This window comes from Tenrec ecaudatus, chromosome 10 (genome assembly GCF_050624435.1).
Source record: "Tenrec ecaudatus isolate mTenEca1 chromosome 10, mTenEca1.hap1, whole genome shotgun sequence".
NCBI classification, from domain to species: Eukaryota; Metazoa; Chordata; class Mammalia; order Afrosoricida; family Tenrecidae; genus Tenrec; species Tenrec ecaudatus.
In genome coordinates this window covers 74,805,705-74,818,737 of record NC_134539.1, presented here as the reverse complement: position 1 = coordinate 74,818,737, position 13,033 = coordinate 74,805,705, and the positions used below count along the sequence as shown (strand labels likewise).

The 13,033-nt window shown below is 44.7% G+C and overlaps 1 protein-coding gene across 2 annotated transcripts in view; it reads right to left on the bottom strand.

The window, feature by feature from the left end:
- Window positions 1-1,055: 1,055 nt before the first annotated feature.
- SETX (senataxin) overlaps window positions 1,056-13,033 on the bottom strand; it is a 106,025-nt gene continuing 94,047 nt past the window's right edge. For both annotated transcript variants that reach the window (XM_075560584.1, XM_075560585.1), the window contains 2 exons: window positions 9,873-9,960; window positions 1,056-2,212 (listed from right to left, as the gene is read on the bottom strand). In XM_075560584.1, the coding sequence (XP_075416699.1) occupies window positions 1,517-2,212; window positions 9,873-9,960 (784 nt within the window). In that variant the 3' untranslated portion in view covers window positions 1,056-1,516. The remainder of the gene's footprint in view (window positions 2,213-9,872; window positions 9,961-13,033) is intronic.

Below are 13,033 nucleotides of genomic sequence, written 5' to 3'. Positions count from 1 at the left end.
AGTTCTTTAAAACCTGCTCTGTAGGTTTAAAAAAAAAATTAAATCCTTTTTTACTTAAAAAGCAGATGCCAAGAAAATGTTTTGAAAATGATGGCAACAAATGTACAAATGTGCTTGACACAATGGATATATGTATGGACTGTGATAAGAGCTGTAAGAGCCCCCCATAAAAATGATTTTTTTAAATGCCAAAAATTTTCAAATAATGCACATTAATGTTCAGGAATTTATTTTCCTGCCCCAAAATAACCAGCGGATTGCTCAGTACGCATGACAAACCCCTAGTTATTACAACTGCCAAGTATCAGTAAGACAAGATGAGCTTCAAAAAGCTGTGTAATACCCCTTTATCACTTAATTCCACATCCCCACAGACTTTCTGCAGTCCCTTCGGATAGTCACGTTTATAATACTTGGAAAGTTCGTTTTGTGTTTGGCAAAACTTTGGGCTTCCAAGTTGTGTCGCAGGTATCTTAGATCACCATTCACCACAGTCGCTTTCCTGTCACGGAAGCACAACCGCTTCTCCCAGGCAAACTCCCATCAGAGCTTCGTCTTCATGGAGCTCGTAGGGAACTTGTCACCTCTCCTAGTTGGGAACCTCCTCTTCCCTACCCACTTCACGTGAAAATCATAGACACTGCTGCCGCGTTTCCTCCGTGGAGTCCTGTCACTAGTCCCAGGGGGGCCGAGGTACCCTGTGATTACAATTCTTTGGGAAGGTGACTGACTGACGGTGTTCCAGGGTCTGTCTATGAACTGGATTCCCCTGGCAACCTGCAAGCCTTCAACTAAGCTAGCATCCAGCAACTGCTGACTGACAAAGCAGCTCTGAATGATGTTCCCACCCGGCAACAGCATCGTTTGAGCGGGGAACTAGGTAGTCACTGAAAGAAGTAAATGAACCTGTCACCGAAATGTTAAGAGCCTGTGCCAAGGTGCCTCATTCAGAAACACACACCACCAGCAGAACGTGACCTAACAAAACCGTTCCTCCCAAGTTTTCCCAGGAGGCTCCAGCTGTTTTGAAATAGAACTCAAGACATCGGACCCACTAGCACCAGATCAGTTTATTACAATAACTCAGGCTGTGAAAGAAAGAAATCTGCATTGCCAAAACAATGGTGGGGAGAAGCTGCTCTTCTCTAGCTGCTTCAGACCACGTTTGTTCAGTTGAAGAATGATTCTTAACATTATAGGCAGGGGAAAGAACAGTGTCTATACTAGATTAAATTTTAAAAGGATTTTGTTATCTGCTATACAAATATACATTCCAACTTTTACAACATTCCCGCCAGTGTGACCTCCCTTTCTCTAGCAGAACGAGAGGCACCAGCATTTACACTCTCCGGCATTGAGGACGTTGTTATTGACAAATGCCCTCTGAAAGCCTTTGCAACTGACCAAGACACAGTTTCACTTTTTTGGTGTTTTCCAACAGCACACAAAACTCCTTTTCTAGATGGTACTATTAGCTGGTCATTTAAGTTTACTGTGAAGCTTGTGGCTGCACTTTTTATAAAAGTTTTCTTTTCTTTGAACGATCACCGTCCTGACCCGGTCTCCCCGTGTCCCGGTCAGAGGCTCTCTGGTACGCCACACAGTTACCTGTTCCCGGGTCCCCTTCACTGAAAGCCCTGGTTTCTCGTCTGTGGCAGAGCCCGCCAGCCACGTCCCCACATTTTCTTTTGCTTGTGGCAGCATTTGTACTAGCAGCTGGAAGTTCACACTGTGCGTGGTGACTCCTGGACTCCTGGTAAGTGACGGGGAAGCCTGGCTCTCCTGCAGGAGCTGCTGCTGCACCCTGCCGGGGGCTCAAAGACTGTGGATCCCTTAGCAATTTCTCAAGGGTGTCAATGCCCACTCTTTTAAGCAGCCTTGGGTCCCGAAGCAAGTCCACAAGAGGCGGCCTTTCAGGGTCCTTTGTAGTACTAGTACCAGGAGCATCTTTAGAGTCAGTGGGACTGTGACACAGAGAAGGGGAGCCCGAAGTTTTGGTTAATCCACACTCCGGTTTCTTGCTGGAGAAGTCACCGTGGGGGGGCCTGGGCCCATCTGGGGCGATGGCAGGAGGGTGAGTCAGACTTCGCTGTAGCACAGGCTTCAGTTTCAGGATCTTCATGGCATCGTGCTTATAGTTCTTGTCACAAGTCTTAATAATGGCACCACGTTTCTGAGCATCTTGAATCAGGTGATTCCAATGTTGGTTTTCCTTAAACCAAAAAGAAGGGAGAAACAATTACACCCTAAAGCAATACGCATAGGCTTGGACAGCAGGTAAGTATGCTTTCAAAAATAGATGCTTAAGAAACCACTGCTCGCTAGACAAGGCCAAAAGAAAAAAATATACCTGAGTCCAGAACGAGAAAGGCACATGATTTGTTAAAAACAGGCACTGGTTACACCTATACAGGGAGAGCACTCGCGGTCCTTGCCACTGTTCACCGTGGGAAAGTACAGCTGTCTTGTAGATCTGCGCCACTTTGTCTGCAGCTCACATGCAGCTACGTAAAGTACAGTCCCTTATTTGCACAGGTCAAGTGTTCCATCCAGAGTCACAAGTGACCAGTGATTAGCAACAGGACAGCACAGATGTATTTCCACAGCTGCAGCCAAAGCCCATTGCTGATCTAAACCACTCACTGCCCGAGACTAGAAAGTCAAACTCCTCAGAGCATGTGAATGTTATAGACCGCTTTTCACAGGGGTCGCCAGATTCTTAACAGTAGCAAAATGACAGTTATGAAGTAGCAATGAAAACAATTTTATAGTTGGGGGGCCACCACAACATGAGGAACCGTATTAAAGGGTCACGGCATTGGGAAGGTTGAGAACCACTGTTCTAGAGAGAGACCAGTTATCCTCCAATTCTCAAAAAGCCCCCCAAATCCCAAAGAAAAAACGTCTAACCAATGAGATACGAGTCCAAAGGTCATCATCTGCTGCCTTGTATCTTTTTGCTCGCAGAGCCTAAATGCTGAAAGCACATGTAAGAAATCACACCAATGCTGTGCACCTCTCTCCTCTCTTCCCTTAAGTCTCCTCAGCAAGACCGCAGTCTTACAAACACCAGAACCTGGCAGCTGCCTGCCCTTGCATGGGTCCCGGACTATGCAGACAAGTGGGGAAGGGTAGTTATAAGGCTGCAGTCTTTGCAATATGAACCTGTTAATATCTACACTTGAGTTCTGTGAGCCTGTTTCCTCATCTTTAACCTAGAAATACTATCTTGAATGATTCCAAAATATTTTCACATTTACCATCCATAATTGGGGGTGCCTTACAGCCACATGGGTACTTATTTTCTATGTACCCATTTATAGGAAAACTCATAATTGTTCCCTTGTCCCTGGGTTTGTTGGCTCACCCCTTTCTTTTGTCCTGCCTCCCCCCAGAACCACTGGTCCTGTTGTTTTCTTAAGATTGTTTATCCTGTCTACCTTATCTAGACAGACATGCAAAAACAGTAACACAAAAAAACAAAACAAAAAGCTTGGGAACAACAAATGATCTAAAATCGATGTCTAAGAGGGCATAGGTTGCCTGGTGGGGCTTGATCAAGTGCAATGCAGCCGAGAGGAACTACTGAAACTGGAAATGAAGGCATACCATGAAAGCGAGACAAGAGGAAAGTAAAAGGAAATAGAACAACTAGGGGTCTAAATATAGGCATGTACATATGTTAATATATTTATGTATGACAGGAAAATAGATCTGTGTACATATATTTATAAGTATTAAGGTAGTAGATGGACTTCCTCAATGCAAGAACACTTTGTTCTAATAACCCGTGTGTTAGTCTGGGTAGATTAGAGAAACAAATTCTTGGAGACTCATATGTGAATAAGAAAGAGGTTTATATACAAGAGCAATTCAATATTGAAAAAATGTCCCAGCCCAGTCCAGATCAAGTCCATACGTCCAATATTAGCCCATATGTCTGATACCAATCTTTAGAGTCCTCTACAGACTCACAAAACACATGCAATGATGCCGAATGCAGGAGGATCACAGGCCAGTGGGTGGGAAGTCTTGTGGATCCAGTGGTGTTGTAAGCATCTCAGCGCTGGCAGGGGTCTCTACATGGCTTCTCCACCTCCAGGGGTCTGGTTCCATCAGGGTGGGTCCATGCGGCTTCTCCAGATCCCAGGACATAGTACCAGGTGTCTTGTCAGTAGAGCATCTCTCAGGGAGTGAGCAGAGAGAAAGAGAGACAGAGTCTCCTGCCTCCAAGGAGGGAATAGCATCCCCAGAGTTTTCCCAAAATCTTCAGGGGAAGGCCATGTCTACACAGATCTCACTGGCTATAACCCGATCGACAGACTAGAATTTACGCCTTCCCTCCTTAATCCTCTGAAGTCCCAAAATTGTCACAAGATTTTGTAACTATCACATAAGCAAATGTGGTGAAGAAAGCTGATAGTGCCTGACTATAGAAAGATAAAGTGCCTGGGGTCTTAAAGGCTTGAAGATAAACAAGCAACCATCTAGCTAAGAAGTAACAAAGCCCACAAAGAAGAAGCACACCAGCCCGTGTAATCATGAGGTGTCGATGTGATGAGGTATCAGGCATCAAAGACCCAGAACAAAAAATTATGCTGATATGAGTGAGGGGGGAGTGGAAACCCAAAGCCAATCTGTAGACAACTGGGACATCCCCTCACAGGTCACAAGGAAGAGACGAGACAGTCAGGGTGCAGTATAACAACAATGAAACACACAACTTTCCTCTAGATCTTTAAAGCTTCCTGTACCTCCACGATCATGATCCCAATTCTACCTTACAAATCTGGCTAGACTAGAGAATGTACACAGGTACAGATCAGAGCTGGAAACACAGGGAATCCAGAATAAACCCCTCAGGACCAATAATGAGAGTAGCGATACCAGGAGGTTAAGGGGAAGGTGGAGGAGAAAGGGGAAACCGATCAAGGGATCTACATATAAACCCCCTCCCTGGGGGACGGGCAACAGAAAAGTGGGTAAAGATATCAAACAGTATAACACAAGGAAAAATACTAATAATTTATAAATTATCAAGGGCTCATGAGGGAGGGCAGGGGAGGGAGGGGGGAAAAATGGAAGAGCTGATACCAAGGGCTCAAGTAGAAAGAAAATGTTCTGAGAGTGATGATGGCAACAAATGTACAAATATGCTTGACACAATGGATGTATGCATGAATTGTGATAAAAGTTGTACGAGTCCCCAATAAAATGATTTATAGTTCTTAAAAAATGATGGCAATGTATGTACAAATGTGCATGACACAACAGATGTATGCATGGATTGTGATCAGAGCTAGAAGAACCCTCGATAAATGATTTAAAAAAACAAAACAAAATGGGGGATGGTATTGTTTATATCTACACAGGGAAAAGAAGGACCAGGCTTCAACCCAGTGCTCCAAGATGTGAGTGCAACATGCCAGCATGGAGTAGGGAATCAGTGGAGAGGTCTGAGGGGCCAGCCCCAATGCCAACTACTAAGTGGACACCTGCCCCTCCCCCAAGAAGAATTTATTTCAAAGGACGGCATCTCCGGGAGAGGGAAATATCTGATCAGAGCACACAGGAGCAGATGAAGAGGGAGGAGAAGAGAGTGGAGCACATGCTGGCCCACCAGGGCGAGGACAATGTTCCCAATAAGAGCAGCCAGTCCACAGAGAGGACCACATGGCTGACCCCATTGTGAGAAATGACTCCCCTCACTGAACCATAGCCCTACAAGGGACAACACCGGAGACACAGTGTGGGAATTGTGCCCAATCTGATCCCGAGGCAAAACACTAAGGGGATGCAACAGAACAGCAAGGGAATGGAGCGGCGAGGTCCCCAGGGAATGCTGAAGGTGAACTTTGGGGCCACGGCGTGGTGCCCCAACAGACTGGACTAGAAAACACTTCTAGAGGCCAACAAACAATCCTTGAAATAACTACAAGCTTTTCTTTCTGGTTGTGTTTTATATTTTGTCACTGGTTAGTTGTTGCTGTTTTGTGCATGTTATTATCTACACAGGTCTGTCTAAAGATAGCTGGATATACAATCTGGAGGAGAAAACAACAGAACTGACAGTTCCGGGGGGACATGGGAAAGGGGGAGGTGGGGGAAAAGTAGTGATGTTAACAAAACCAGGGACAAGGGAACAACAAGTGATCCAAATCAGTGGTGAGGAGGGTGTAGGAGGCCTGGTAGGGCATGATCAAAGGTAATGTAACCAAGAAGGATTGCTGAAACCCTGGTGGACACTGAGCATGATAGTGGGATATGAGGAAAGTCAAAAGGGCATTTATAGAGGTCTAGATAAAGACATGTACATATGCAAATATATTTATATGAGGATGCGGAAATAGATCTCTGTGCATATATATTTATAGGTTTAGTATTAAGGTAGAAGGACATTGGGCCTCCACTCAAGTACTCCCCTCAATGCATGAATACTTTCTTCTATTAAATTGGCATTCTATGAGGCTCACCTTTCCGACACAACAGCTGAAGACAAAGCGGGGGAATAAGCAAATGTGGTGAAAAAAGCTGATGGTGCCCGGCTATCAAAAGATATAGCGTCTGGGGTATTAAAGGCAAACAAGCGTCCATCTAGCTGAGAAGCAACAAAGCCCACATGGAAGAAGCACACCAGCCTGTGCGATCACAAGGTGCCGAAGGGATCAGGGATCAGGCATCAAAGAACAAAAAGTCCTATCACTGTGTTCTCACCTCAATGATACAATCGGTGAAGACAGATGGGTGGATTAGCAAATGTGGTGAAGAAAGCTGATGGTGGGAGGGAGGGGAAAAAAAAAAAAGAGGACCTAATGCAAAGGGCTTAAGTGGAGAGCAAATGTTTTGAAAATGATTAGGGCAAAGAATGTAGGGATGTGCTTTATACAATTGATGTATGTATATGTATGGTTTGAGATAAGAGTTGTGTGAGTCCCAAATAAAATGTGGGAAAAAAAGAGAAACAAAGAAAGCTGATGGTGCCCTGCTACCAAATGATATAGCATCTGGAGTCTTTAGTTCCTAAATGCTTCCTCCCCGCCTCCGCCCCCGCCCCACTAGCATGCTCCCAATACACCCTTGCAACTCTGGCTAGACCAGAGGATGTACACTGGTACACACACAGTAACCAGGGAATCCAGGATCAGTGGTGTGAATGGCAATACTGGGAGGGTAGAGGGAGGATGGGTTGGAAAGGGGAAACCGATCACGAGGATCTAAATGAGACCTCCTCCCTGTGGAAGGGACAACAAACAGAAAAGTGGGTGAAGGGAGAAATCGGACAGGGCAAGATATGACCAAATAACAATTTATAAATTTTCAATGGTTCATGAGGGAGGGGGCAGCGGGGAGGGAGGGGAAAAAATGAGGACCTGATGCTAGGGGCTTAAGTGGAGAGCAAAATGTTTTGAGAATGAGTGCAATGAATGTACAAATGTGCTTTACACAATTGATGTATGTATGGATTGTGATGAGTTGTATAATCCCCTAATAAAACAATTAATAAAAAACTTAAAAATAATCTACATGATCGAGATTCTCATTTGTACTTTTAGCTATCAGACATGCAATTTTTTGGGGGGGAGATGAGGGTTTGGTTTAAAGCTGCCTACTTATGGTGTTTGTGTACTAGATAGCTAGGACACAACGCAATCACTATCTTACTAATGAAGTATTTTCCAATACAACCCCCCACCCCAACACACACACACACACACACACACACGCCCAAAAAAGCCTATAATTCTAGGTCTGTCTGTGCTGTCCGGTTGAAGTCTGATGAGGTACCACGCCCTGCCCCCAAAGTCTATTTTTGGGATTCCTCGGGGACTTCATTGCTTCACTCCCTTTGTTGCTCTTTTACCAGCCCTTCTGTGGTGAGGTCAGATTGGCACAATTTCCGCTCTGTGTGTCCAGTGTTGTTAACCTTAGTGCTATGTCTTGTGGTCGGGCTGGCCCTATGGTCTTCTGTGCCTTGGCTGCTCTCAGCAGGGCTGTTGCCCTCGGGGCTTGATGGGTCAGGATGTGGTCCACTCTTCTCTCTCTTTCCCTCTTAAAACTTTAAGATGTTAATATATATCAGAGACAACTTTAGCACACACACACAAAAAAGGATGAAAAAGATTTTTCAATAACACACTTAAAAACAGGGAGGCCGGATGATTCCTTTCCATATGAATGAAACTGTCTGAAGTCTGAAGGGCACGGTGGAAGCCAGCAACTACTGAGAGAAGCCATCTTGTATATCCTGGGCACCTAGTTGGAAAGTGACTCATTTTCCATCAGTCCCTCCCGTCTGCCTCTCTGAAATTCCTGCTGGAGTACCCGGACCAAGTTCCTACCTTCTCTTGGCTCAGCTGGATCTCCAAGAGGCCACGGAAAGAGCTCATGTCCCAGAGCCACACAGAGCGGTAGATGCAGTACGTCAGCAAGGACCATCAGTTGACTAAGGTTCTGTTCCCACGCTACTACAGCAAGAGGAGCCATTACTAGTGACTCCACCACCACGTCTCACGCCTGAACTAGAAGGACAGTCTGTTGGAGAACTAGAGTCTTTTGGGGTCAGTTCCAGAGCAGGCCCCTGGAGAACCTGGTGGTGGGGATCACATTCCTATAGCAGTGATGGAGCAGAAGCAATCACCAGGGACCTCCTCCTCAACTCAATCACCAGAAACTGAGAGATAGCCAACTGAAAAGCCAGAGTATTATCTCAGGCCAGCTACAGGGACACCATGTGATTCTCATCTTGCTATTGCAGGAGCACTTACACTGGAGGGAGCCCCAGGTCCTCCAACCCCGGCTCTGGCCAGGGCACCAGCGTCTCAGTCTCTTGACATCTATCGTCCACATCACATCGGCTCCTGATCCACATCCAGGAACCATATGGTCCAGAATTAGAACCTTCACTCCCCTAACCCAAGTGGGTATTTTGTTTGTTCATTTTTCAGTTTTTGGGGTTTTTTTGAAGTTGAGGAAGACTTTATTGAGGCGGGGAGAGAACTCGTGGGAGGAGAGGGAGAGCGGAGAAAGGGATGGGGGCAGGGAACTCGCCCTTTTAGGATTTTCTCAGCTTATGCTCTACTATCTTTAACTTGTCGATTTCTCATTAAATAAAGTGTGCCCGGATAGCTGAAAACAAGTAAGGAGGCTCCTAGCTTTTAAAAACATGTTTATGGGAGTGCACAAACATAAGAGAACACCAGTTCAATGAAAAAGAATGAACACCTGAGTGCCCTCTGGTGGATGTAACTAAAATGGGTGGATAAAATCAACTCTAGAGAAATTAGAAAACCTAAAAGTAAGTTTTATCTTTTCCTTTAAGACAACCAGGAAATATGTGCAACTGACAGGTTTGATGTCATCAAATTAAGCAGCACATTTTGTCTCCTAAAAATATCAGCATGTACACATGTTCTAGAGAAGAACTTAGACTGGCCCAGGTCCTCTCATGATACTAACTGCTAAAGTGAAATGGGAAAAGTACGGAAAGAAATCAGAGCACACTCTTGCAAGCACCTTCTCTCAGGCATACCATGTGCGCCATGCTTAGTACTGTTCTAGCAAGCCTGGATTTACATGCATCCTAACAGTCCTATGATGCCAAAAAGAAGTTGTTAAAATATGGGCTATCTTGAGATCCTAGTTTATTAGATTCCTGGGCTACGGACTGAGAAAGGCTGAGTGATTTATGTATATGAGGGCTCTCAGGAAGAAGAAGCTGGAAAACATAACATCCATCAGGAAATAGGCTTGTTTTGTGCCCTAGAAATCACTTCCATTTTGTTGAGCAATAAAAACAAACTCCCAACCCAGTAACAAACACTAACAATGGCACACTGCCCTTTGGAATCCCTGCTTCCCATGAATGCACCTACCATCAGTGTCCTCAAATGTCCGAGGATGAAGAGGCTGTACTTGGCTCTTGTAATGGTGACATTCAATCTCTGCAAACTTGCCAGGAATCTAAGTAATAAACAAAGAGTTACTGCTTTCTATAGAATGACTGACCACATTGGTACAGGGGAGATCACACACAGTATGGGGCAGACACAGTTTCTCCAATGCTCCTAAACAGTAACACTGAGGGATTCCCATTAAAAACTTATAAAAAGACAAAAGGCCCAATGCGTGGAAACAAAATCACCATCTCTTGTTTTGACTTCGAAAGGTAGTGAAACCTGTTTAAGCAGTATGACAATTTTGAATCTTACAAACTAGATCACTGAAGGGCACGCCCCAATCCCAACTGTGTGGACAGCTGCCCCTCCCCTAAGAAAAATTCACTTCAGAGGACAGCACTGAAGCTGTAGCTCAGGGAGAGGGACATGTCTGATCAGGGCACACGGGAGCAAATGAAGGAGAAAGAAGAGAGAGTGGAGCACATCCTGGCCCACCAAGCCTTGAGGACGATATCTCTGCTCAGAGCAGCCAATGCACGGAGAAGCCCTTATGGCCAGCCCCACTATGAGACACGAAGTCCCACACTGACCCATAGCCCTACAGGGGACAACACTGTGTGGGAGTTGCGCCCGATCTGATCCCAACACACCAAGGCAAAACACTAAGGGTGTGCAACAGAACAGCAAGGGGAAGAATGCAATGAAGTGCCCAGGGAATACCAAAAACAGACTTTGGGGCCAGGGCTTTGCCCCCCATCAGACTCGACCAGAAAACATTCCTAAAGGCCAACAAACAATCCTTCAACTAACTACAAGCTTTTCTTTGTTGTTGTGTTGTGCTGTGTTTTGTTATTGGCTTTTTGTTTTGTTGCTTGATTTTGCTCTGTCTTTTTGGGGTGCATATTATCATCTCCGCAGGTCTGTCAGAGTAAGATAGGCTGAACAATCTGGAGGAGTAAACAAAGGGATTGACGTTCCAGGGGGACATGAGGAGAAGGGGAGGTGGGGGGAAAGGAAGAAGCGTTAATAAACCCAGGGACAAGGGAACAACAACAAGTGATTCGAATCGGTGGTGAGGAGTATAGGAAGCCTGGTAGGGCATGATCAAGGGAAATGTAACCGAGAGGAATTACTGAAACCCAAATGAAAGCTGAGCATGATACTGGGACAGGAGGAAAGTAAAAGAACAGAGAGGGAAAATGCTAAGAGGCAAAGGGCATTGATAGAGGTCTAAATAAAGGCATGTACATATGTAAACATATTTATATATGAAGATGGGGAAATAGATCTGTGTGCACATATTTATAGGTTTAGTATCAAGGTAGTAGATGGACCTTGGGCCTCCACTCAAGTACTCCCTCAATGCAAGAACACTTTGTTCTATTAAATTGGCATTCCGTGATGCTCGCCTTTTCCTGACACAATCACTGAAGAGAGTGGGCGCATAAGCAAATGTGGTGAAGAAAGCTGATGGTGCCTGGCTATCAAAAGTATAGTGTCTGGGGTCTTAAGGGCTTGAAGGTAAAACAAGCGGCCATCTAGCTCAGAAGTAAGACAGCCCACATCGAAGTAGCACACCAGCCTGCGTGCTCACAAGGTGGCAAAGGGATCAGTTATCAGGCATCAAAAAATAAAAATTCCTATCATTGTGTGCTCACCTCCCCTATACAATCACCTAAGACAAATGGGTGCATGGGCAAATGCGGTGAAGAAAGCTGATGGTGCCCGGCTAACAAAAGATATAGCATCTGGGGTCTTAAATGGGGTCTTAAAGGCTTGAAGGTAAACAAGTGGCCATCGAGCTCAGAAGCAACAAAGCCTACCAGTCTGTGTGATCACAAGGTGTCTAAGGGATCAAGTATCAGAGAACAAAAAAATCATATCATTGTGAATGAGGGGGAGTGCAGAGTGGAGACCTAAAGCCAATCTATAGGCAACTGGACACCCCCTTATGGAAGGGTCGCCGGGAGGAGACGAGTCAGTCAGGGTGCAGTGTAGCAACAATGAAACATAAAACTTTCCTCTAGTTCCTAAATGCTGTCCCCGCCCCCCCATCATGATCCCAATTCTACCTTACAAATCTGGCGAGACGAGAAGATGTACGGAACCGGGAGGGTGGAGGGTGGGTAGGGTAAAGAAGGGGAACCAATTATAAGGATCTACATATAACCTTCTCCCTGGGGGACAGATAACAGAAAAATGGGTGAAGGGAGATATCGGACTGTGTAAGATATGACAAAGTAATAATTTATAAATTATCAAGGGTTTATGAAGGAGGAGGGAGTGGGGAGGGAGGAGAAAAATGAGGAGCTGATGCCAGGGGCTTAATTGGAGAGCAAGTGTTTTGAGAATGATGAGGGCAACGAATGTGCAAATGTGATTTATACAATTGATGTATGTATGGATTGTGATAAGAGTTGTATGAGCCCCCAATAAAATGATTTAAAAAAAACTAGATCAATTACATACTTGTAAATTTAAGTGCTTTAAAATCATCTGAGGCCCTAGATGGTGCAGTTAACGCGTTCAACTCCCAACCAACAAGTTGGAGGTGTGAAGCCAGCTAGAGGAACATCAGCAGAAAGGTCTGGTGAGGCTACTTCCAAACCACCAGTTGTGAAAAGCCTGGAGAGAGAGTTCCACTTGGACACACACAGGCTGGCCCAAGTCTGACTCAACTTGATGGCAAGCACAGAAATACACAAACAGACCAGGCTACTATATTACTGGATCTGAAAAAAAAGCAGTCACAGAAAGTATATATGAGAAAGGTAAACTTTCCCAATCAGCTGGGAAAGCATGTCCTATTTAAAAAAATAACCCTAAAATAATTATTCACTATTTATAGATGCAAATATAATTTGCTGTTTTTATTAAAGAACATTTAAGTAAGTTTACCGTCTGAAAATTCTCTATTTCTCATGAGATGGAAACAAATAAGCAAACAAATAATCAAGTGCTTCGGAAGTTTTGTGTGTCAGCCACACCTCTGTCCTTAAACAGACAGCAGAGAATAGTAGCTAATTTAGGTGAAGGAGGAAAACAGACACAAGGAAAATCTGTGTGACATACATCATATGAGTAACATGTCTGTGCAAAATACACCTGATCCAATTATTGAACAAACTTTCATTAAA